The sequence below is a fragment of the Anabrus simplex genome, chromosome 6 (assembly GCF_040414725.1).
Source record: "Anabrus simplex isolate iqAnaSimp1 chromosome 6, ASM4041472v1, whole genome shotgun sequence".
Taxonomy (NCBI): domain Eukaryota; kingdom Metazoa; phylum Arthropoda; class Insecta; order Orthoptera; family Tettigoniidae; genus Anabrus; species Anabrus simplex.
The window spans coordinates 186,991,596-187,016,684 of record NC_090270.1 but is presented as its reverse complement, the minus strand read 5'-3'; the positions used below and the strand labels follow the sequence as shown (position 1 = coordinate 187,016,684).

At 38.2% G+C, this 25,089-nt stretch overlaps 1 protein-coding gene across 1 annotated transcript in view; it reads left to right on the top strand.

Annotated features, from left to right (window-relative positions):
* Positions 1-25,089, top strand: part of Pgd (phosphogluconate dehydrogenase) — a 93,846-nt gene that overhangs the window by 9,091 nt on the left and 59,666 nt on the right. Inside the window, exons 2-4 of the mRNA XM_068228360.1 lie at positions 10,208-10,428; positions 11,767-12,011; positions 19,796-19,972. Coding sequence (XP_068084461.1) covers positions 10,208-10,428; positions 11,767-12,011; positions 19,796-19,972 — 643 coding nt within the window. The remainder of the gene's footprint in view (positions 1-10,207; positions 10,429-11,766; positions 12,012-19,795; positions 19,973-25,089) is intronic.

Here is a 25,089-nt window from a genome sequence, read left to right as displayed (position 1 = left end):
GTATTTATCATTAACATCATAGACCCAGTCGCCTTGATGTGGTATGTATTTAACATGAGAAATAAAATATAGTTATGATTCCCTAGTATGTTTCTGTCACGTTACTGAGAACTTTTCTTGGTACTACAAAGTGCATGCAAGACTGGCACAAATATCTATGACACTGCACTTCTTAAAAAAATTCTCCTTTTTCTTAAATATATACATAGGTGTATGGAATAAATATTGCATAGACTCGATTTACTACCTGTCCTATTTGTTTCACTCTTTGGTTGGCAGTGCGGAAGAAATGAAGGCCAAAGTGGCACTTTTCTCCGTTCCATGTCCCAACTTCTCTGTTAAATATTGTGTGTACAATATGTAGTTGGTGTAACATATATTTCTTTTTGTATAAAATTTATGCTGCATGATTTTGGTTTTTTGTTATTCCCATATTTTACCCAGATTTCTATATATTCTGCATTATTTTCTACATGTAAAGGGAAAAACTAAAATTGTACATGCAGTGACTCAACCCTATCCAGTTTCCTCCTCCTACTCAGGAAATTTCTTGTCATAGTCCCTTCAAGTACCTAAGCATTGCAAAGCATGGAGATGATGATGGTGATTATTCTTTTAACCCTGTAACACATGCATTGGGTGTAATCTACCCTAAAGTTCTTTTCACAAAAGTGCAAAAATTTTGTTGTTGGTATAAGTTTTGCTGTAGTTTCCTATCTGTACCATCGTTGCATGTCTTATCAAATATCAGCCAGTTCCCATGTCACTGTTGGCGACTGTATAAAAGTTTGATTCAGATAGACTGCATCCCACGCGTGTGTATGTGAACAGAATCCAGTTGGATAATTTTACTGACTAGTTTACTTATGTATTTACACAGTTTTGTCTTATATTGAATATTATTTTCACTCTTAGTGTTTGATTGTATGGGTTACTGTAGTCACATCCTAGTTCATGAACAATGGGCAATGGCTGAGTGGCCTAGTAAGTGGTCCTGAGAGTCAGGATACGAGTTGCTATGGAATGGGCATCTCTGTCATATTTTGAATCATGACCCTCCTTGTGCTCAGGTGGCTAGGACTATGCAATCCACCGGTGGTCTCTAACCCGTTGGAGGAGAGATCCTTACTTGGACTATGTGTAAGTAAGGGTAGCATCCTGCTTCACAGAATTTTTTACAGAGCACGCTCAGAACATTTTAAGCAAGCCTCGGACCTGTGGGGGTAACGGAGTCCCACTCCCATTTCAAAAGCGAGGGACTCCTTGGGAACAACTTGGGGAACGAAATGGAATTTGATGGGGAGCTATCAATATTAATGGGGCTCATGGAAGAAAGAAAGTAGAGCTTGCTGAGTCAGCAAACAGGATGCGTCTGGATGTGTTGCACGCAACATCATTTCTGTTAAGCACGTAAATAAGCAAATTATGTGGGTAGATTTGGTGGTTGGAGGAATTAGGACAAGAATATTGTCTCAGTGTATTTCACCATGTGAGGGTGCAGGCGAGGATGAAATCACAAGTTTTATGAAGCATCGACTGACATCGTAGTCAGTCAACAGCAAGGATAGATTAGTGCTAATGAGCAATTTCAATGCGAGAGTTGGAAATCGAACTGAAGGATACAAAAGGGAGATTGGTAAATGTGGGGAAGATATAGAAGCTAATAGGAATGGGAAGCGTTTGTTGGGCTTCTGTGCTAGTATGGAATTATCAGTTACAAATACATAAGGCTCTTCACCACTACACATGGGAGGGTAGGGGCACCAGGTCCATAATAGACTATATCATAACTAATTTTGAATTCAGGAAATCTGTCAGGGATGTGAGGGTATTCTGGAGATTTTTTTTATGATACAGACCACAATCTGATCTGTAGTGACATAAGTATCTCTAGGCTTAGCATAGAGAAAGTGAAATCTGTCTGTAGATGGATAAGGATAGAAAATCTCCAGAATGAGGAAATTAAACAGAAGTACTTGGAGGTGATTAGTGAAAAGTTCCAAACAGTGAACGGTAAGCCGATTCAGGATATAGAAAGGTAATGGGTGGCATACAGGGATGTTGTATTAGAAACAGCAAGGGAATGTCTAAGAACAACTGTGTGCAAGGAGGGGGGGATAGCGAACATCTTGGTGGAATGATGAAATGAGTGAAACTTGTAAATGTAAAAGGAAGGGCTATCAGAAATGGCTCCAAACAAGGACTAATTCAGACAGGGAATTGTATGTGAAGGAAAGAAACAAATATTTGTTGAATCCAAGAAGTTGTGGAAAGATTTGGGTAAAAACTTGGAACGGCTATGTCAAGTAATAGTTAAACCTGTCTGGACAGTAATAAAGAATCTTAAGAAGGGAAGGGAAATGAATAGTGTTTTGGGTAAATCAGGTGAACTCGTAATAGATCCCAAGGAATTACTGGAGAGGTGGAGGGAATATTTTGAAAATCTTCTTCGCGTAAAAGGGTATCTTCCTTGTGCTGCCGCAGACAACCAAGCTCATGGGAAGGAGGACAATGGTGTTGGTGAAATTACACATGATGAAGTGGAATAGATGAAATTAGACTTGAAATGGTAAAATATAGGGGGAAGGCAGGGATAAAATGGTTTCATAAATGAGTAAGATTGGCATGCAGTGTTAGTAAGGTACCTTCAGATTGGACAAAAGCAGTAATTGCACTTATCTATAAGCAAGGGAACAGGAAGGATTGCATTAACTTTCATGGTATCTCATTAATCAGTATACCAGGCAGTTTTCACTGGCATCTTGGAAGAGAGGGTGCGATCAGTGGTTGAGAGGAAGTTGGATGAAGAGCAGTGTGGTTTCAGATCACAGAGGGTCTGTCAGGATCAGATTTTCAGTATGCGGCAGGTAATTGAAAAATGCTGCAAGAGGAATAGACACTTATGTTTGTTTCATAGATCTAGAGAAGTCATATGATAGAGTACCACCGAGGGAAAAGATGTTTGCTGTACTGGGGACTATGGGATTAAGGGTAGATTATTAAAATAAATCAAAGGCATTTATGTTGATAATTGGGCTGCAGTGAGAATTGACAGTAGAATGAGTTCTTGGTTCAAGGTACTTACAGAGGTTAGACAGGGCTGTAATCTTTCACCTTTAGCTATGGGGGGGAAAAAAAAAAAAGTTTAATAAAGTAGTTCGTGTTGTGTCCACCTTGTCAATTGCATTCATCAGGGAATGCACAATTTTCCTGAAACACGTATGAATAAATAATTTTCAATTATAAAAAGTGTATTGACAAGGGTGGACCCAACACAAACTATTTTTAATAGTTTTTTTCCATAGCTTTAGACAAGTCAATACAGGATCAAATCAAGTGGTTAAATTTATCAACAACTTTCACCTTTATCGTTCATAGTTTACATGGATCAATTGCTGAAAGGCATTAAATGGCAGGGAGGGAGTCAGTGAGGTGAAAATGTAGTAAGCAGTCTGGCCTATGCAGACCATCTGATCTGAATAGCAGATTGTGCTGAAAGCCTGCAGTCTAATATCTTGGAACTTGAAAGTAGGTGCAATGAGTATGATATAAAGATTAATGTTTCTAAGACTAAATTGGTGTAAGTAAGAAATCCAAGAGAACTGAATGTCAAATTGGGAATACAAAGCTGGATCAGGTAGATAATTTGAAGTCTTTAGAATGTGTTTTCTCCCAGGATGATAGTATAGTGAGATTGAATCAAGCTGCATTAAAGCTGATCCAGCGAGCTCGCAGTTACGATTAACAGTATTTTGTAAGAAGGAAGTCGGCTCTGACTAAACTATCTTTATATCGGTCTGTTTTCAGACCAACTTTACTTTATGGGAGTGAAAGCTGAGTGGACTCAGGATATCTTATTCATATGTTAGAAGTAACAGACATGAAAGTAGCGAGAATGATTGCTGGTACAAACAGGTAGGAACAATGGCAGGAGGGTACTCAGAATGGGGGGGGAGAATAAAGGCTAAGTTAGGAATGAACTCGATGGATGAAGCTGTACTCATAAACCGGCTTTGACTGTGGGGTCATGTGAAGTGAATGGAGGAGGATAGGTTACCTAGGAAAATTATGGACTCTATTATGGAGGGTAAGAGGGGTTGAGGGAGACCAAGATGACAATGGTTAGACTCGGTTTCCAACAATTTAAAGATAAGATATATAGAACTAAACGAAGCCACAGAACTAGTTACAAATAGAGGATTGTGGTGGTGATTAGTACATTCATAGAGGCTGGCAGACTGAACGCTGAAAGGCATAACAGTCTATAAAGATGGATGTATATGTATGTCATAGTGAAATCTGTGTATTCCTTACTAATGAACTAGACTTAGCATGCATGAAACCAGAAACTTGTATAATTATTTTATGAAAGATGATAGAACAGCAATGAGAGTGGAATTGGATTTTTTCCCTGCAACTATGGGGAAAAAAATAATCTTATCTTTTTAGGTGTGTGGTTCAACAACATCAATACTTTGAACAGAGATCATCAGTAACTTCCAGAAGGGATTTTCACCATCCGAATATCTGACTGCTGACAAAAATTTAAAACTATTGTGTGGCAAGTGCCTGTTTAGACAATACCGGTATATCAAATGTAAGCCTGTGAAATATGATATAAATATCTTCGAATCTCCAGACGTGCGTTGGTTCTAGATGGTGGCACAGTAGATGTTGGTGTGCAGCCAGAGAGACCTTATTGTGTGTCTAATTCCCCAGCTGATGTTTTAAAATGATTAATGGCCATCTGTGTGCCAGTAACTGGACATTTTCTATGATGACTGGTTTACAGAAATTAAATATTCAAGGTTTATGAGTGTTCCTCTCACCAGGGATTTACCAAAGGTTCATAAATTAACTTGCACTGGAACATTGGTCTCCAAAAGCGTAACCTACCCCACAAACTAATAGAAAAGAAGGCATGGAACAAGTATTTGATCCTGTTGGACTTTCAGACGAAGGGCAAAGAAACTGAAATATTTACTGTCAGTGCAGCAAGCTTATCTGCATGAAACACAGTCACGTGTTCTGCAAGAATGCATTCTTGAGTGGGAATTTCAGCACTTCCCAGGCATCAAATGGATTATCTGTGTAAAGATTATGTAAGAACGTTCCATTCTTGTATGAGTTTTTATGGCCAATTAGTATAGATTATTTCAATTTTAGTTTAGCGACAAAAATTCTTCCTGATTTGAAATGTTCCTGTTCAGACCATCTGATCTTCATTTGTCCCCCACCCCCCTCCTTTTCAATGTCTAATTTTAATGCACTTCATCAGAGAATTTCCCTAATTAATATATGCTTTAAATGATATAATTTGTTTTATCAATCCATCCTCATAATAAATAAACAAGGACTATGTCTGATAATAATATTAGGACATCCAAGTCATTTTGTACTAACATGCAGAATATATGAAGTGTTCACAAGTTGTGCTCCTACACTAGATATAGTCTTAGAAACAAATAAAAGCATGTGTCTAGGTAGTAGCCCACAAGAAGAATTATTTTTTACATAGGTGTATCCTAAAACTCCCGATTAATATCTTATTACAGACTATGAATCTCTTTAATTTTACAGAGAGTAGAATCTGGAGTATAATGCATCCCATGCTTGTTTGTGTCCTGAAATTTGGTGTGTGTGCTTGTGAGTTAAGGGGAAGTATATCTAGGCAACCATCTTTGTAATAGAGCATATGCTGAAATCAAGAGCCTATACCAACAAAAGTAATATCACATAGTCTTCAGGAATGTTCTCAAAACACCTGACTTCATTCAGTCGCTGGGGAGTGACAAAGAGGTCAGTACAATAATTACATTATTTTGACCTAGAACATCACAAACCTTCATTTGTCCCCCACCCCCCTCCTTTTCAATGTTATATACAGGGTAGTCGGAAACAACATGAACCGGGTATATGACAGTTAGAGGGTTGGTCATGCTGATAAATAATTTGAAAGAAATAATTCAGTATCTTGCACCATTATTATTTTACCTGCTTCAGGAGTTAGCCAGTCAGATCGCATCGTGGGTGAATTTAAATGGGCTTTGCGAGGCTGTGTTGCTAAATCTGTGCATGACTTAAGACCGGCAGGAGAGCACCAGTCGAAGAATGAAACTTCGCCAGGGGAGGGGTTTGAATACAAACCTCCGAGCTGACAGTATCGCACTGAAGCAAGTACGCTACGGTGACACTGGCTGAAACCAACTGTGTTTGTTTGATGCTGATTTCTTGGCATGGCTCTCAAGCCATTCTTAAATCACATACAGACACCTGCACACAAAGTCCATTTGAATTCGTCCGCAAAGCGATCTGATTGGCTAACTTGAGCTGCTGATGAAATGACAATGGTGCAAGATATCAAATTAGTTCTTTCAAATAATTTATCAGCATGACCAACCCTCTAATGCTCATATACCCGGTTCACATTATTTCCAACCACCCTGTAGAACAGGCAGTAAAGGAAATCAGAGGAATTTGGAAAGGGAATCACAATTCAAGGAGAGGAAATCAAAACCCTAATATTTGCCGATTATATTTTATCTTACTGTAGTCTGCAGAAGATCTGGAAAAATTGCTGAATCATATGGACAGTCTTGATGAAGGATTATGAGATAAGATGAAAATAAATGAGTCCATAACAAAAGTAATGGAGTGCAGTCAAATGACTCAGGTGATGCAGGAAATATTACATAGATTAGGAAATTGTCTTAAAGGATATAGATTAATATTATTACTTGGGTAGTAAAATAGTTAACACTGGCAGAAGTAAGGAGGACATAAAATGCGGACTAGCACAAGCAAGGAAGGCCTTTCTTAAGAAAAGAAAGTTGCTTACTTCGAAGATTGTTTTGAAGACTTTTGTGTGGAGCGTGGCATTGTATGGAAGTGAAACTTGGATGATAACTAGCTCAGAAAGGAGGAGAATAGAAGCATTTGAAATGTGGTGTTACAGAAGAATGCTGAAGGTGAGATGGGTAGATTGAATCACAAATGAAGAGATACTGAATCAGATTGGTGAGATGTGATTGATTTGTCTAAATTTGATGAGAGGAAGAGAATAACAGGATACATCTTAAGACACCCAGGACTTCTTCAGTTTGTTTTTGAGGGAAGTGTAGACAGTGAGAATGGTAGGGGTAGACCAAGGCATGACAATGTGACAAGCAGATTAGAGCAGATGTAGGATGTAGTAGTCATGTAGAAATTAAAAGATTAGCACAGGATAGGGTAACATGGAAAGCTTCATCAAGCCAATCTGTGGACTGATAACTCAAATGACACATAGCCATAGCACAAAAATGCCTCTTGGCCATATCTCCACCTATAAACAACTATCTCAGTGTACAAGATGAAATCAGAGTTCATTGAAGAAAAACTATGTATATCTGAATAGTTGTTGGCTCCCTCTGTGGACTGGTGGTAGAGTGATGGTCTCTGGATCCAGAGATTGTGTGATCAAACTCAGCAGAGGTATTTATATTTTCTTAAGGATGGAAAAACTTCCGTTGTGCACTCTGTGTCGCATGATGGTGGCATCTAATAGATCTCTGGTAACACGTTTGGCATTTACCTGAAAAAAGGAATTAAAATACAGCTAAAAATCACCCTACAGAGGTCCATTTCTCTACCATCTGATGGAGTAAAGTGGAACATCTATTTGACATGCAGGCAGCTTAAATGGCATCAAATCAAAGTGCCTGCAAATGGTAGCTGAGGTCATACAATTATTATTATTTTAATTTTTTTAAATTTGTGAATTGACCATGTAGGATCATGCTAGAATTTCATTTTTTTCTCTAAAGTTTCCTCTTCCTCCATTACTCCTTCATAGGGGTGCTGTGCTGTTTTTTCTGTTCATCCATCCAGGCTTTTCCTGTCTAACATCTGAACTTCATGGATGTTGGACTTCTCCAGATCTTCACAAACTTCCTTAATCCATGCTGTCGTCTTTTTGTTCCACAGATAGTTGAAAAAATTATAATCATCATCATAGTCTTCAACAATCATACGCCTTGCTTCTTGTTGCATTTTGCAAGCTTTTCTAACAGTTGCTTGAAGAAATCTGACGTTAGCTTCCAGGACATACAGAATATTTCTTAGAGAATCCAGGAATCATCACAGTAATCGATTGACTGTAGTTCCTTCTATCATCGATATGAATATATTGTATGCATTCTTTGTTTTGTAGATCAGTTGCATAGTGCATTTGATTAGTGCTTGCTTTATGTACTGAAGGTTGTGGTGTAATATACCAGATCAGTCACTTGCCATGTAAGAGTGTTTTAGTGCAAAAGACTCATGTTAATAAAATTACTGATATAAGAATTCCTTGTTAAGGCAAAATTCTGTCTTTTTCATTTCTTAGAGTGTACAGTTGTTAAAGGGATATTAACCTTTCAAGTGGTACATTTCTTTTGACTTGCTGCTCCCAGAGTAGCACATTTTCCTTAAGGCAAGTCATTAGTTTGTACATTTAGTCCAAGTTGCACTGTAACTGTGAACCAAGGCCATTCAGATCCTATCTTTGTCCATGCATTGATCTGGATATCGCTGCTAGAGCTACAGTCACGTTCATTTGAGTCACGTTCACCATCGTACTCGCTGTAACGTGGCTCATCAACTACTGGGCTGAGTAGCTAAAGTGGTAGAGTGCTCGACTTCTGAGCTCAAGTTGGCTAGTTCGATCATGGCTCAATCAGGTGGTATTTGAAGATGCTCATATATGTCAGTCTCGTGTCTGTCAATCTATTGGAACGTTAGAGAGAACTCCCATGGGACAAAATTCCAGCACCTTGACATCTCTGAAAACCTTAAAGGGACATAAAGCCAATGGCGTTTACATTTCAACGTCAGTCTCACTATCAGATGACACATTTCTCTCTGAATTGTTGTACTGTATTAAATCACATAGTACTTCTTGCAGATGTTTCTGAGCTCGGCTTGCACCTGCCATTATGCTTACTCTACCACTCTCAGCAGCCTGTCAGGCGGTACTGTACAAGATGCAGAGAGTCTTCGTATTGTGGAAAGCTGCAAAACCAGAAGCAATACTTCAGGGATACATAGACACATTCAGGATTCAGTGCCACAGTGGTTTGATGCATGTATTAATGCTGACAGTGCGGTTTGAGCATTTTATGCTGGTACGTTCTGTTCCTGTGTGTTTCTCATGATTAATGTACTATGTATAGTTGTAGAAAATGAGTTCTAACATAGAAATAAATTATTTCCAGGTGTATATAACACATTTTCTTCTATGTGTGAGGAATGTGTCCTGTAAGTTTGGCTGAACATTATTGTTACACACTGTATACCCACAATAAAATGCAATCTCTGTTCCTATGACAAGTAAGTCATCATAACCATCACTGAAAGACATTTACAATGTGATGACAATATATTCCGTCATAACCACTTAACAAGCCATGTGGCTATCATGATGTATTCTGTCATTACCACTTGAAAAGTTAAAAAAAACACAGCATTCTTGTATATGTTTATGAAACTAGTTGCCACATTAAATATTTAATTCAATATAAGTAATAGAACAAATAAAGCCATAAATAAAAGGATGGGAACAGAGAAAGGACCCTTTGGGATCCTTCTCTCCTGTATTTGTACTAGGCTTTTACTGCTGTAATCATCTTTTCCCTTTTCCTGTGTTTATCCAGCTTTAGTTTTTTCTTAACTTCTGGGACACATTTCTCACACGTAGAAGACACTATAAGACATATATCTGGAAATGCTTTATTTCTGTTAGAACTCATTTTCTACAACTCTACATAGCACATGAACCATGAGAAACACACAGAAACAGAACATACCAGCACACCACACGAAACTCTTTCTTACACAGAATGTTCAAAATGCCCTCTGTCGGCATTGATACATGCACCTGTCCACGAGTGTCGATGCTCACCCTCCTGATAAAGCTGGGAAGCAGAAACAAGTTCATCGGAGGCTGAGAAGAAATGTATATATGAGGACTGTCTATTTACAGACTGCAGTGTATGAAGATGTGGAGATTCTATCATTTTTTCTCTCCATGTTTGCCCTTATTTCCTCTTTCTATTGCTCCCTCTTTACACACTGATATGTCATTGTATTTAGCCTGTCTCTCTTGATATGACTTAATATTTGGTTTAGTTTGACACTATAACCTAGACCGCTAGTTGCCAATTGACTGTTTTTCTTTTTGTTTCAGGGCTGACATTGCTCTTATTGGTCTGGCTGTTATGGGTCAGAACCTAATCCTCAACATGAATGATCATGGTTTTGTTGTGTGTGCTTACAATCGTACTACTGAGAAGGTAGATCAGTTCCTAGCAAATGAAGCCAAAGGTACAAAGGTGATCGGCGCACACAGTTTAGAAGAGATGGTGTCGAAGTTGAAGAAACCTCGAAGAGTCATGATGCTGGTTAAAGGTTAGGAACAACATGCTATCTACATATTTGCATTAACAAAGTGCAAAGTATACTTTGTGAATTTCTAACTCTTCAGACAAGTACAGAAATAAAATGAATATCCATTGGGGTCAACATAGGGGTAGAAGTTAATAATTAGAAACTTCTTGGTTCAGGCTTCAGTAATCATATTAAAGGCAATGCAACAACTGTGCTCATGTATTAGGAACACCACTATGGCTAAAACCATTTGGTAGAATAATTAATTAAAGTTATCAGTTGATCTGCCAGTCAGGATGTTTTAATTTAAGTAATAAATACGTCATTTTGTTGTTGAGTTTGTGTCACTGCAGAAAGAATCAGCATTTAATCAAAGACTGATAGACTTTAGAAAATTGAAAGGAGGATTGGAAGAACCTGCATCAACAAAAAATACCAGAAAGATGGACAATGGCAGTTAATATACCTAACAAAGTCTTGTACAAAGAGCTAGAACTCATTACAGATACTATGCGTAAGAGGAGACTGGGATTCTTTGGACATATCATGAGGATGCAGGATTCGAGACTTATGAAACAACTAGTGCAACACAATCTTGTCTCAAAAAATACCACAACAGGATGTAAATGGATCAGAGAAGTAAGAGAGGATCTGAAGGAAATAGGCCTTACAATAGAAGACACCACGAATAAGATAAAATTGAATACAAAACTCATGAATACAAACCTCTGCTTTACCCTTACACAAAACAAACCAACAACACGCATATTTTCAACTGAGGAAAGGGCACGAAGATCGGAGCATCTGAAGAAGTACTGGGAGAACCGCAAAGCCCGAACAATACCTTCAAAGATACCTGAACGACGGACTGACTAAAATGATCCTATCTGGTCATAAAAGAAGAAAAAATGTTAAATTGGATATTTTAGCATCAGAACCAAAGATTAATAATTGTGTGCAATGTTTTGACTACTTATTGAAGACCATTAAACCCATGACAGAGTACTTTGAAATCCCATTTTAAATTCAATTTTAAAACTTCCAATTTTAAAATTTTATTATAGAAGTACATACATTAAGAAATGTTTGCAATATTCTATAATATGACTAATAGTATTATACTGTTAATTAATATGATGTTGAGGTAAAGAATCACTCTGTGGAAGCCCTTATAGAGGATCATGTATGGATAATATTGTAATACAATTTTAGAATATTGATTGGTGGTTCAACTGTTAATTGAATTTAAATTTAATGTATTTGGTCAATATGGATTAATATGAATTTCTCCTTTGTATTGTAAAAGACAATTTTTCACGTGTCTGTGTTTATATTATATAGTCTCTGAATATTTAACAGCTGGCCAGGCAGTGGATGATTTCATTGCAAAACTGGTGCCTTTGCTGGAGAAAGGTGATATAATCATTGATGGAGGTAATTCAGAGTATCAGGACTCTCAGCGACGCTGTAAGCAGCTTGCTGAAAAGGGAATACTTTTTGTGGGTTCTGGTGTGTCTGGAGGTGAAGATGGTGCTCGATATGGACCATCACTCATGCCTGGTGGAAATCCTTCTGCCTGGCCTCATATTAAAAGTATCTTCCAGGTAATGTATTCCATAATATGACTAATAAGAGCTGCTGATCTGTCACTGATACTTACTGAGATACTCTTGTTCAGAGTGCTAGTTAATTCTCAATTTATTTTCTAACAGCAGCTAGCTATAGGTCAAAATATCAGGCTTCTAAAGGATAAAGGTAGCTAAGAAGCGTGCCTTACTGGCGCAAGAAGCTTTATTTTTAGAATAAGTTCTCGCGAAAATATTGACATACATATTTGTGCACTAAGTAAAAAAATATTATATAATTGCCAAATTTGATGAATAACTATATCAGTGGTAGATATGGAAATGATTGTAGTGTTTCATGCGATGGCTCATGCACATGCATTATATAAGGATTTTTCAGGTACTATTCATGTGGATTATATGAACAATCCACAGAAATGTGTATGTAACATGACATGCATGATACTAGAAGTGATCCATTTTGTGGTAGGCATACGTAGATGACACCTGAGATATCGGTATGAACAAGTGATGAAGGTTGAAAGAGGCTAATATAGTAGTGATATGAAGGGGCAGGGTGGACATTGTGTCGAATGTCCATGATATGGGCTGTTTGGTCATCACAGTCAGTTTGTTTTGAGGACTGTGGAAACATGAAGTCATTTGTGTACAAACCCCAGGGCAGATGACTGTTTCTCAGACAGACATGAACTGATCTTCCTTGTCCACTTTCTAGAGCAGAGGTGCTCACACTGGGCATTCCATCCTGCAGGCGCCCAGCACTGTAAGTGGGCAGGCTGGCAGTGACGTGGCTACATCACAGGCCGAGAAGGTTGGACGAATTTCTCCCAGTCACTCTCAATCATTGCTATGATACCAGAGTTTGAAATGGAGGGAGAAAATAATGAAAGAGGGCAGAAATCCATGTCATTTTCAATCTGCATTGTGAGAAATAAGTTATTTATGTTCATTGCAGTTTATGTATTTTGACCGGATACAGTAATGAGTTGGCCTACAACCTTAAATATTTTTATAATGTACGTAATAAATTACAATTTTCACTATAACATTTTAAGAGGTGCTTTAGAAACACTTCTTATATAATATGGAGTTAAGGTGGATAAGCTATGGGTTGTGGTTGTTATCTGATAAACTCTCCAACAATCCAATCATGCTTACCAGGAATAAAATCTATCTGGTAGGTATATTTAAATTGTTGTTGTTGTACTTTAACCCTGCTATGTCCTCACTCGTGATGAAACTCCCTCTCGCCATTTACAGGCAAGCTATTATCATCGGACGCCTGTTAAATTTTAAATACTATTTTCAGAAATTCAGTGAACAGGGAAAGTCGCACAGCAACACAACACTGCAAAATCTAGATTATGTAAGTTAATTATATTATTTTTTGCTTAATGAATAACAGGAATTTTACTTTCTTTAAAAATGGAAATACTGTCCTTCCCATCCAAGGAATTGTAAATCGTAGCTTGTACGCTTAAACCTTATGCCTTTCTAGATTGTAACATAAAAGGTATAACATGTCAGTTTTCTTTGAATGAATAAACGTAAGAAAATCTGACTGTTTATATCGAGCACAGTATAAATCAAACCGGAATAAAACCGGAATATCTTGAAAAGGTCAGGTTCTTGTTTTTTATTTTTAATAACACACCCCAATCAGCATTTCGCTAAGTAGTGGAGGAGAGCTTTGTAATCACAATTGAACGTGATCCAACTTCGTCGCTTCCCTGCAAAGTGCGTTCACTCTCTCGCTTCTCTGTGACGTATGCTTGTTATGTAATCTCCCTGCATTTACGTCAGGTCAGCCTGGCCGCACTGGCCTGGCCTCGACGGGCGCCCAGCTGAGAACCTCTGATTTAGAGATATGTGGCAACCTCGCTAGAACAGCTTATCTCTACCAGATGCCTGGCCCTGGTAAATCTGCTATCTCGACGACCTTTGTTTTCTGTCATTAATTCCTAAACATCACCTTTATTTGCAGTGGTATCAGCATATGGTTGTATTGAATGCTACCAAATAATAATGTATTCTGTAGCAGTTAGTCACCCTTTTCTTTGTTAGTGGATGACCACCGTGTCACCAAGCAAGTTTGCTATGCGATGTGGGTCACGTAACTATTAGTTTGCATGTGAGAGATGGCGAGTTTGAACCCCATTGTCAGCAGCTCTGAAGATGGTTTTCTGTGGTTTCTTGTTTTTTCACACCAAGGAAATCAGTACCTTAATAAAAGCCATGGTCACTTCCTTCCTAATCCTAGTCCTGTTATATCCTATAATCACTGTAACACCTCTTTGCATTGGTGCGACATAAAATATCTTGTAATAAAACAAAGAGCAAAAATGAAACCTACCATATCAGAGTTCATAGAACCACGGATGAGCACTTCAGTTTCTGCCTCACTTAACAATGCCACACGTACACTCATTCTGGTATGATAGTATAGACAACTATCACATATTATTGTTGTTCATCACTGGTAGCAATATGAAGGTCATTGATTGCAAAGTAGGATTTTGAAGAAATCCTGTGGCCTTGTTTGCTACCTTTCCTGGCAGAGTGCCAGTGAGCAGTTTCCATCTGTACACAGCTTTGGTTTTCAAGGAGTGGTTATGTCGCATTTCAATACAGTACTTTATTTGCCCACTGGGTCGTCTTATGTGTCGCAAATAAAAAATTTGATACCAGATGGGTCTTCAGTTTCTTCCAAGTTGGAGAGAAAAAGATTTTTTTAGGAATAATTTTCAACAATTTTGAGTAAATCTGCTGCAAGTAAAGAGACATCTATCGTTTCCTCATTTTATGTTTTCATTACTTGTATCCAGCCACAAGGTGGTGGTCTAATGATGTTTAAAAGTGACCTTATTCTGTGCTGAATGCAATGGTAATGAAATCTCTTTTTGTTTCTCCTTTTTCTGTACCATCACTCAAATGATTCCTTATTCATGTTCATATTTTTAAGTCAGTAAATGTATTGTTTGGTGGAGTATATTCACGTAAGATTGGAAATATAATACCTTCAGGTTCTTAGATTGGAAAGATTGATAAATATTTCTTTTCAGGCAACCTAAAGTTATTGTTAAGTCAGTATTGGAATTGAGAAGGCTGCAGTGCATAAAATTCATTAGTCTGCTGTTTACCACTCTGTGCATAGTTTTTAGATAGTTCATGTAGTGATTGTCGTTGATTGGTAAACTATACTTATCAGCAAGAGACAATTAAAAAAACTGCTAAGCTCACCAAAAGATACAAGGATTAGCCTGTAATGTCTTTTGCAGCCACACTTGAGTTTCTCAAATCAGCCATACTCCTGCTTTTCAAATCTTATCATTTTCAGCATTCTCCCTAGGACCTTTCTTACAGACCACCTAGCTAACATAACCTAGATATGTGCTAGTTACATAATATTAATACATGTCTGAGTCATTGGGTGCTTCAGATTGTAAATACTGTAAAACTGTTTATTTTAATGATACATCTTCATTATTGTCAGCATAATTGCATCATTTACATTGGAGTGTAAATGTTTAGCTTGACTATGTCATGAACGAGCGGTGTCTGGATTAGCATGGAATCGCATGCGAGCACTCAATTCCACATGACTTCACAAACCTGTATGGCATTCCACAGCAACCGAGTATGATTATGAATGTACAGTAAAACACTATAAGTTCAAAATACTTTGTCTTGTTCATGATAACACTAAAATACCGTAGTTGAATTTTGCAGTTAACATTTTTCTGATAGTGCTGTTAATGACTTGAGGAAAATAAATTGAAATTCTATCATACTCATTTTTTACATAGTATTCCATGCCCGGCTACTCATTCCTGCCACGCAGCTAATTAAAATTTCTGGGAAGAACACCGATTTATAGATATAGTGTGCAGTATGACCCCAGATAGAGAAGTATGGTATATGAATTTAGCTATTCCTCACTCTATAAAGACTAACTAGGAATGCTTGAAGATCACATCTGACACATACTATTCAACAATTCTTGGAACCTCTCGAACTGAGGGAGGTTTCCTGAGAAAAAGCTGGTTATGTTTAGATGTACTGTAAGAAAGGTTGGGTCAACCAGTACACCCAACAAGGTCAGCCTAAAACTGTTAGAAATTTCTGACACATTGGTATGATATGTTGTGCAGGAACCAGTGAGCATATCACCATAGAAACCTATAATTATTATAGGAGGATAGCACACAGTGTGCAGTTAGGAAAGAGAAATTATCTTAATTGCCTAGTTCAACTAGAGATATTGTTCTTTTGGAGCACAGCTCTGCATGATACCATTGGCAAATTTTTCCACACAGTTCATAAACACACTTTACATCTGGTTCATGGAAGTACTTTCTATTGCACACCTTGTAGTGAAATCCATAGACCGTGAAGCATGTCATGGTGTGTTGCAGGTCATAGCCAGAATTCTTCCATTCTGACGTCATCATGGCATCTGTTCGGTAGAAATATGAGGCATGTTTTTTTAAGTAAGTACCGTTTTAATATTCCGCCGATGCAGCGCTGCAGTCAGCATTGCGTTCATGCGTGCTGTGTACCTGCATCTATTGGCAAGGCTGAGACACCATTACGGCAATAGTCGCCCTTGTGTACGTTTGTTGGCAAGCATTTGAAATGGCCTCGCTGATCGAGTCCCGCTGACTGTGAAGTCCGGTCTGTTATTCGTTTTCTGAGTGCAAAAGTTTTGAAAGCTACAAATATTTATCATGAGATCTGTGCAGTTTACGGACCAAACATTATGAGCGATGGAATGGTTAGGAAATGGGTTTGAGCATTTAAGGTGGCCGCAAAGATGTGCATGATGAAGAACGGAGTGGGCGACCTTCAGTCATTAGTGAAGATTTGGTGCTGGCAGTTGACCGAGCAGTGAGAGAAAACAGTCGCTTTATGATTACATCGTTATCTGACGTGTTTCCTCAAGTTTCTTGAAATGTTCTTTATGAAATTGTGAGTGAACGATTAAATTACTGAAAGGTGTGCTCATGCTGGGTACCGAAAATGTTGACGGAGGAACACAAAAGAAAACTTTGGGCAGTGCCTTAACTTTCCTGGAGTGTTACCACGAGGAAGGTGATGCTTTTTTGAGTCAAATTGTAACGGGGGATGAAACCTGGGTGGCCTACGTTACACCTGAATCAAAACAGCAGTCTATGGAATGGCGACATTCAACTTCACCCAAGAAAGTGAAGTTTAAGCAAACAATGTCAGCCCGGAAAATCATGTGTACCGTGTTTTGGGACAGAAAGGGGGTGTTACTGGTGGACTTTTTGCCTCGTGGTGAGACAATCAATTCAGCAACGTATTGTGAGACTTTAAATTCAGAACAAAAGACGTGGCATGCTCAGTAAGGGCGTCGTTTTGCTTCATGACAGTGCACGCCCACATGCGGCTTATCGAACCCAAGACCTCATCACATCATTTCACTGGGAACAACTCTATCGCCCTCCATACAGTCCTGATCTTGCGCCCAGTGATTACCACTTGTTCCTGCATTTGAAGAAACATATGGCCGTGTTGCAGTGGCTGACAAACCAGGCGGCCAACTTCTATGAGGATGGTATGCAAAAGCTTGTTGTACGATATGACAAATTCCTCAATATTGGTGGGAATTATGTTGAAAAGTAGAGTAATGTACAGGCTTCATATAAAAATAAAATTGTTAAAAAATCTGTTTCATTTATTTCAAAATTGTACTTACTTAAAAAACATGCCTCGTATATCCAAATATTAGCATTTTTTTATCCTGTAGCTCTTCAAGTAAACTTGGTATTGTGTCTTGGAAGGTAATGGTAATCTTAATCGTAGATCTTCTATATAGAAGGGTTGTCTTGTCAGCTCATAGGTTAAACTTGGAGTGTTCTTTGCCAGGCAGAGAGCTTTCTTGAGATACGTGGCCTTCACTCGTTCTAGTACAGCTAGGTTGTCCTTTGTTAGGTACTCCCAGATAATCTCTAATGCATATGTCATGATGGGGAGATCTTTATGTGGAATAGGTCTATTGCTGTCTATAGATAATTGTCGAAGAACCTTGATGTCATTCATTGCTGCGACTGCTGAGGCTGCTTTGTCTCTGATGTGTTTGAAGCCTTTTCCATTTGATTGTAAAGTCACGCATAAGTACTTGTAAGAATTAACCCTGGCAAGATCTTTATTCTTGAATTTGATGTACTCTGCAGCTGGGAGTTTTCCACCTCTTCTAAATGTCATTTGGACTGTTTTCTCTAAATTAATACTTAGACCATTTGTATTCGACCAAGTAATAAGTTTATCAACCGATTCCCGTAGCTTTTTATGTGATGAGGCTAACGCCATGTCATCAGCATATATGTAAATGGAGACATCCTCACTGGTGATTGATTCAACTACGTCCCTTGTGGCAGTATTGAACAATATCGGACTTAAAGGATCTCCCTGCAACACACCCATCGTCTGCTGGATTGCCTCTGATCTAGACAGAAACCAATAATAATAATAATAATAATAATAATAATAATAATAATAATAATAATAATAAAACTCCCCCCATGAGGAGGCTGCCACAAGGACAAAGTATCTCAATTACAAAATATGTCTTCCAAGTCATTGGTGAATTTGCCTGAATATGTTGGATAGAAATAGCAAAGAACACAAGGCTCAGAAATAAATCAATGGAAAAGGTAGGTAAGAATATCAGCTGACATTTCATTGAAGTATTAGCACTCCTACAGGGCTTTCATGGCCTGTATAGAGATAGGTTTTGAAAATAACTACAGTACTAAAGTTTTAATTTTCTTTTCCTCCAAGTTTGAGAAACACTTTATTGCAGAATTTAAAAATTATCGCCTAAAGTATCACCTGGAGTTCTTTTACTTATCAACATAAACAAATATTTAAAATCTTAAAAAATAAGATTTGAAGTAGCGAAAATCTTCTCCAAGCTAGAAAAGGAACTATTAATGGTAATGTATGGCTAAGAAACCAAGCCAATCCCTATGGGCCTTAGCCTGCCAAGCAACCGCTGCTCAGCTCAAAAGTCTGCATATTATGAGGTGACACATGGTCAATGCCACAAATCGTCTTGGCTGTTATTCTTGGCTTTCTGGACCAGCACTGCCATCTCACAGTCGGATAGCTCCTCAATTGTAATCATGTAGGCTGAGTAGACCTTACACCAGCCCTCAGATCCAGATAAAATTCCTTGACCTGGGCGGGAATCAAATCTAGGGCCTCCGTGTGACAGACAGGCATGTTACCCCTAGACTGCAGGGTCAGCTAACTTCATGTGGTCTTAGTAGCTGAAATATAAGCCTGTCGAGTTGATGCCACCTAGACTACTCGTACATAATTTGAACATTCCATTCTCATGAGAAGTTTCACTGTTGTTCACTAGTCACCATTCCTAGTGGGAAGACAGACTTTATGACTACTGTATAGACATTAGAATACATTAAGAATATATTAAAATGTCAAGAAAGTATGGCTGAATTATCACAGTTTTAATTTTCGTCATGAACAACATTCATTATTGAAAAAGCCACCAATCTCAGCTGATATCAAACTAGCAATCATAAATGCAAGAAGTTTGCTTATTTGGCCACTGGTGCCAACGAAATATACTGTAGACAGGAAGAATAACTTACTGTGACAAGGATACAATAGTTGGACATGCTATGGAGCAAGATGACAGAAGAATTTGACTCTCTTTCATCAGTAGCCAGACTAGTCTTCCTGTTTTCCATTTTCTAGTTTTGCTGTTGTCTTTAGTCTACTTATATTTTAAAATGTGCTTCATTTTCTTGCAGTCTATCTCGGCCAAAGCTGATGGCGAGCCATGTTGTGACTGGGTCGGAGAAGACGGTGCTGGCCACTTTGTTAAGATGGTACACAATGGTATTGAGTATGGTGACATGCAGTTGATCTGCGAAGCTTACCACCTGATGAAAAGTTCCCTGGGTATTTCACATCAGGAAATGAGTGATGTGAGTATTAACAAGTTTTTTAAAAATATATGTACATACAACAGTATAATGAGAAATGAATGCTGCTAGATATTCATTACCATTGTTTCTCTTTATCCTCTTAGTGCCTTATTGGAGCAAGTGTAGTTTCCTCTGCTCTGCCTTATCTACCACTCCTTATCTATCCACCTGTCCAGCACTCCTTATCCATCACCGTGTTCTTATCAAGGTTCTGTTGTCTGTTCTTAACCCAGTATCCCTTGTGATTTGGGGCTTGTCTGTCCTCTTTCCTTTAATTTGTAATAATTCTGTAGTTTGTTGTAGCATGCTTTCATCATTCATATGCCAGAACTCTCTCTCTCTCTCTGTTTCATCCGGTAAGTCTTTTTTTTTCCCCCTCCCTTCATAAAATTCTCAGAAATTTAATTTCTATAATGCCTATATTCAAATTTTGTCCTGCCATTGGCCTGCAAGTTCAGTAAGTAGATCTCAGGTCCATTGTAAATTCTGCACTTTGTGACAGTTAATACTCTTGTGGTGTATTCTTGTGCTAATAATAAATAATAATAATAATAATAATAATAATAATAATAATAATAATAATAATAATAATAATAATCAACATGTAGTTGCTTCATGTGATGTAAGATGCAGTGTTTTTGTTAGTTATTTTGCCTTGTTTATTACTTATATAGATGATTTTCTAATTTTTAAAATTCTCTTTTTGGTAGTTTTTGATTGTATATGTATTGTAAAGATTCTTGAGTGATGAATAGAGTTTGTGGTTTATAGCATTTAAAAATCAGATATTTAGCATTTTGATTTTTAAATTTGGCGTTTTGTAGCATCTATACTTTTCAAATTTAGCGTTTTACAGTATAGCAAATTTGTTAAAAATAGGCATAATTTGCAAAATTGCACACAACAGTTGGGAGTAAAATCCTACTGTTTAATCACAAAGTGCTCATCATGCAGTTTTGAATACACTATGAAAAATAAGACAAACATGAGCATAAGATTGCAAGAAGTATTAAAACAGACACGCACGAATATGCATGTTTACAAATTTACAAACACAATTTCAAAGTGAAAAATACTATTCTGAACATATTCATCTATCACAGTACAACAGACCTACAAGGAAGAGAAATTTCAATGATGATTGAAGTAGGCTACAACAGGCATGGGCGCCCATGCCCGGGGGAGGGGGCAAGATGGGGACATGGCCCCCCCGTAGCTCTCAGGGAAAGAAAAAAATTGAATATATAGTCAGGTGTTTTTCTTTCAAGAAAATGATTTAAAAATCGGTATTATGTAGAAGTGGTAGGGGATACCATGCGTAGTATTCTACCGTGGAATACCAGTCACCATTCATCTTCCAAAATATTAAAAATACTACATACCCCCAGGTCTAGGCCCCCCCTCCTACAAACTATCCTATGGGCGCCCATGACAACATGCCAGTTGTTTGGTGTCCTTCATTCGAGACTGCCTATCAGTTACAATCATGTTGTACTTTCTAAAAAACCTCTCTACGTCGACACTGTTTGTAGGGGCCCAAATGCACTGCAGTGCTGCCGAGGCAAAGGAAGGAAACTGTAACTTAAGTGCCATCAACATTTGAAGAGTGTCAGTGTTTTTGTCCATTCTAATGTTCTGCAGAATCTGTTGGTGAAATGCCTCGCAGCCCTCAACAAACTGATCAACAGTGACACTTCTAAAAAATGGCAACTTATGCTTCAAAGACACAAGTGATTTGGGTTCCAGAGCACTGTTTTGCCCTGCAACTCTAGGATTAAATAAATTGCACACTTCTTTGAAAAACACAATAATATCACTGACGCCCATGTGCTTCGGGAGCTTAGTTATCCATTTAAGCATACACTGCTTAAATTGCACCTTAATTTCCTCTTTCTTCGTATTGTTTATGAAACTCTCCAGCAGGTCACTCATTTCCAACGGAAACTATCCATCAGCACACCTCTTCAATTCTCCACAAATAGTGGTAAGATCATCTTACAGCTTGTGAGCATACGGGTAGGATGATCCATCCAGTACTATGAGTGCTGCATTCATTTTTACAGATATCTGTGAAACAAACTTTATCTGAACTTTCAGCAACGGAAGCATATCCTGATCTTTAAACATATCCAACACTGAATGGCCACTGCTGTTTAGGAAATTCTCATCAAGAGAGCTAAAGAACTCTACCAGGGGTGTGAAATACTTGTCGAGATACTGGACTGAGCGAAACCAAGAGCTTCATCGGGTGATGACAGGAGCTGGGAACAACAGTGCATTCAAATCAGGGAAATTATCTTGCAAAACATTTAGATGTGAGTTCTTCAACTTCCCATCTTAAGTTTTGAAACCAAATTGTTCAACTGTGACAGTTCCTTGAGAATAACATACCCCACAAGATGCAACTTATGTACAAAGTACTGGAAGTGAAGAATTTGGTCTCCAATAATCGTCTGTAATGCCTGGAAACATGTACCCATGTATCTGGCAAAGTCTGACAGTAAACCCAACACGTTTTCATAATCAATATTATGGTCTTTAAGGGCATCACTAATGCTCGGCTGCATGATGTCCCGTTGGCAGCATCCAAAAATGAATAGCTTGCCAAATAAACTTGTTGTTCTGCAGTTGGCATTATCGTCCTGAATAGAACAGCAAAGACACATCTGCCTCAGGTGTCTGACGTCTCATCTGCGATTACTACAATGGGCTTCCTGTCCAATGCAGCATTCACCTCTACCCTTGCTGAATCTCCGCAACGTGGAACGTAATATCTGCTAAGGGTACTCATTTGAGGCAGATCTCCTGATCCTGGGACGTACCTGTGGGGCCACTAACAGTTTGTTTAACATGCTAATAATAATAATAATAAAGTTTAGAGGTAAGGACAAATACGAAGATTGGAACTTAAATAGTGGCAACTATTTATTTACAACAGATACAAAAGAGTTACATGTTAACAACCTTTGCTGTCCTTCAATGTAGTCACCAACATTGTGTATAACCCGTTGCCAGCGATGTGGAAGTTGTCGTATACCTTTAGCAGAGCCTGTTCTGTTGATGGTGCGAATGGAGCGGTCTACTGCCTGTTCAGTCTGTGCAACAGCTCTGAAGCAAATCATCTTCGGAATCAAATCAAAGCCACAAGTGCATCTTAGCAGCATCGTAATGCAACCATTTGTGCGTTTGTCAAATCATGCGGAACCCATCGTGATGCAATTTTTTGCATGCCCATGCGTTGCTTCAGGATGTGAAGCACAGTCGTATGCGCTAATCCGGTTTCTTGGGCGACGTCGCAAATCGCTGGTTTTGATCACTGTCCAGTAACGCGGCAAGAGCATGCACTTCTTCTTCATTGACACTTGTAAGACGACCTGCCCGATGACTGACTGCCACATTGAAGGCTTTTACCCAACGTGCCACTGTTCTGTAAGGCAGTGCAAATTCCATGCAAGCCTCTTGAAGACCTTGATGACACTGTCATGCTGTACGACCTTTGGCACATTCAATCTTGATCCAACTCCGTTGTTCCTGTTTGGAAAACATAGTGATAGCATTACGTTAGACCGCTAGCTCACAAATGACTGTGTTTCTCTTGCTTGTGCGCACACAGGTGCTGTGGGAAGGGCGAGTCCATTTGCTTTGAGGTAAGGTAGGTATGTAATCAACATGTGCTATCAGCGACAATATTAGATTCCGTTGCATAGCGTTTCCACAGCAGTGTTGCCACTATTAAGTTCCAACACTCGTACTTAAAGATTTGTTGTAGTGCTGGCCTAGTGAATCACTGAATGAATTTCATAGCTTTTCCCTATAAAATTCCATTTATGTACATGAAAACAAGCTATTATTTTACATCCTAGATGGTCTATCAAATTGTAACATTTTAAAACAATGTCCATCCACGTTTGTTTGGTTTTTTGGTTGAAAATTTGAATAACTTAACCTAAAATTTCACGTGAAATAGTCATATTCAGAAACATGCATCTACGTGGTTTTTGGTAGAAAGTTTACCTAACCTAAAATTCAGCAAGGCCATATAGCAATTGTAATACTTCAGAACAACCATCCACATGGTTCTCTTTGGGGGGGGGATGAGGAATATAGGATAGTTTATGAATATTTTGCAGTCAGGTAGGCTATACCACTTAAGATGGTGCAAGTGTATTTTAAATACAAATAATGCCCAAAAATATGTCTGAAATCGACACGCCCTTTTCAAGGTAGTCTCGGAAAGCAGGATGGTCCAGCTTGTGGATGGGGATGTTAGTCTGCAGGCACATTTTCAGTGTTCTCAATGAACATTTGTTTCTCGCTTTGCTCGTTTTGCCCTTCTATCCATTTCTACTATTGTGGCTTAATGCCACGCTGTTCACATGCTGGTTGAGAAAAAAAAATCACTACTTTAGTAGCACATGGTTTTTGCTCTTGCAGTGTTTATCCAAAACATTTTTCTTCTTCCATTCAAGTCTTTGATTGCAGAGTATATCTGTATCGCTTACATAAAAATTTTCAGATTTGTATATCTCGGCATGCTGTTTGATCGTCACTTCGTTTCTACCCATGGCTAACAGACAATAAATCGCTACCATACTTTAAAATAGAACTACTACTCAGCACCTGTGTCAAGAATAACCAACTATGATCAAGAATCAACACAGTGAATGAGTGCGTGTGCTTGAAAGTGATACCTGAGTTCCCTAGTGCTGAATCGGTACACCTCGGTTATCTTCAAGATTCATATTGGCAAACTTTGCAACACAAACTATGAATAGAGTAGGAATCTCCATGCATACTGTATTAAGCTGTGTGATTGGTTGTTCTTTGCATCGCTCTTTGGCCGTTGAAAGTTAGTCCGCACATTGAAAGATTCGGCGCCGTAATAATTCTTTCCACTGAAATAAATAACCACATATATCTTATTTTTAAGAAAAATGCCTTGTTTTAAAAAAGATACGTGTTCATTTCGGATAAAACAGAGAATTTTGCATCAATTTTACATAAATTGTATAATTTTGAATTTTGAACCAATTTAGCATTTTATTGCTAATTTGAAAGTGCTAAAAGCCACTCATATGGGTCATATAAGATGAAAGCACATACACTGACAAAGTTTG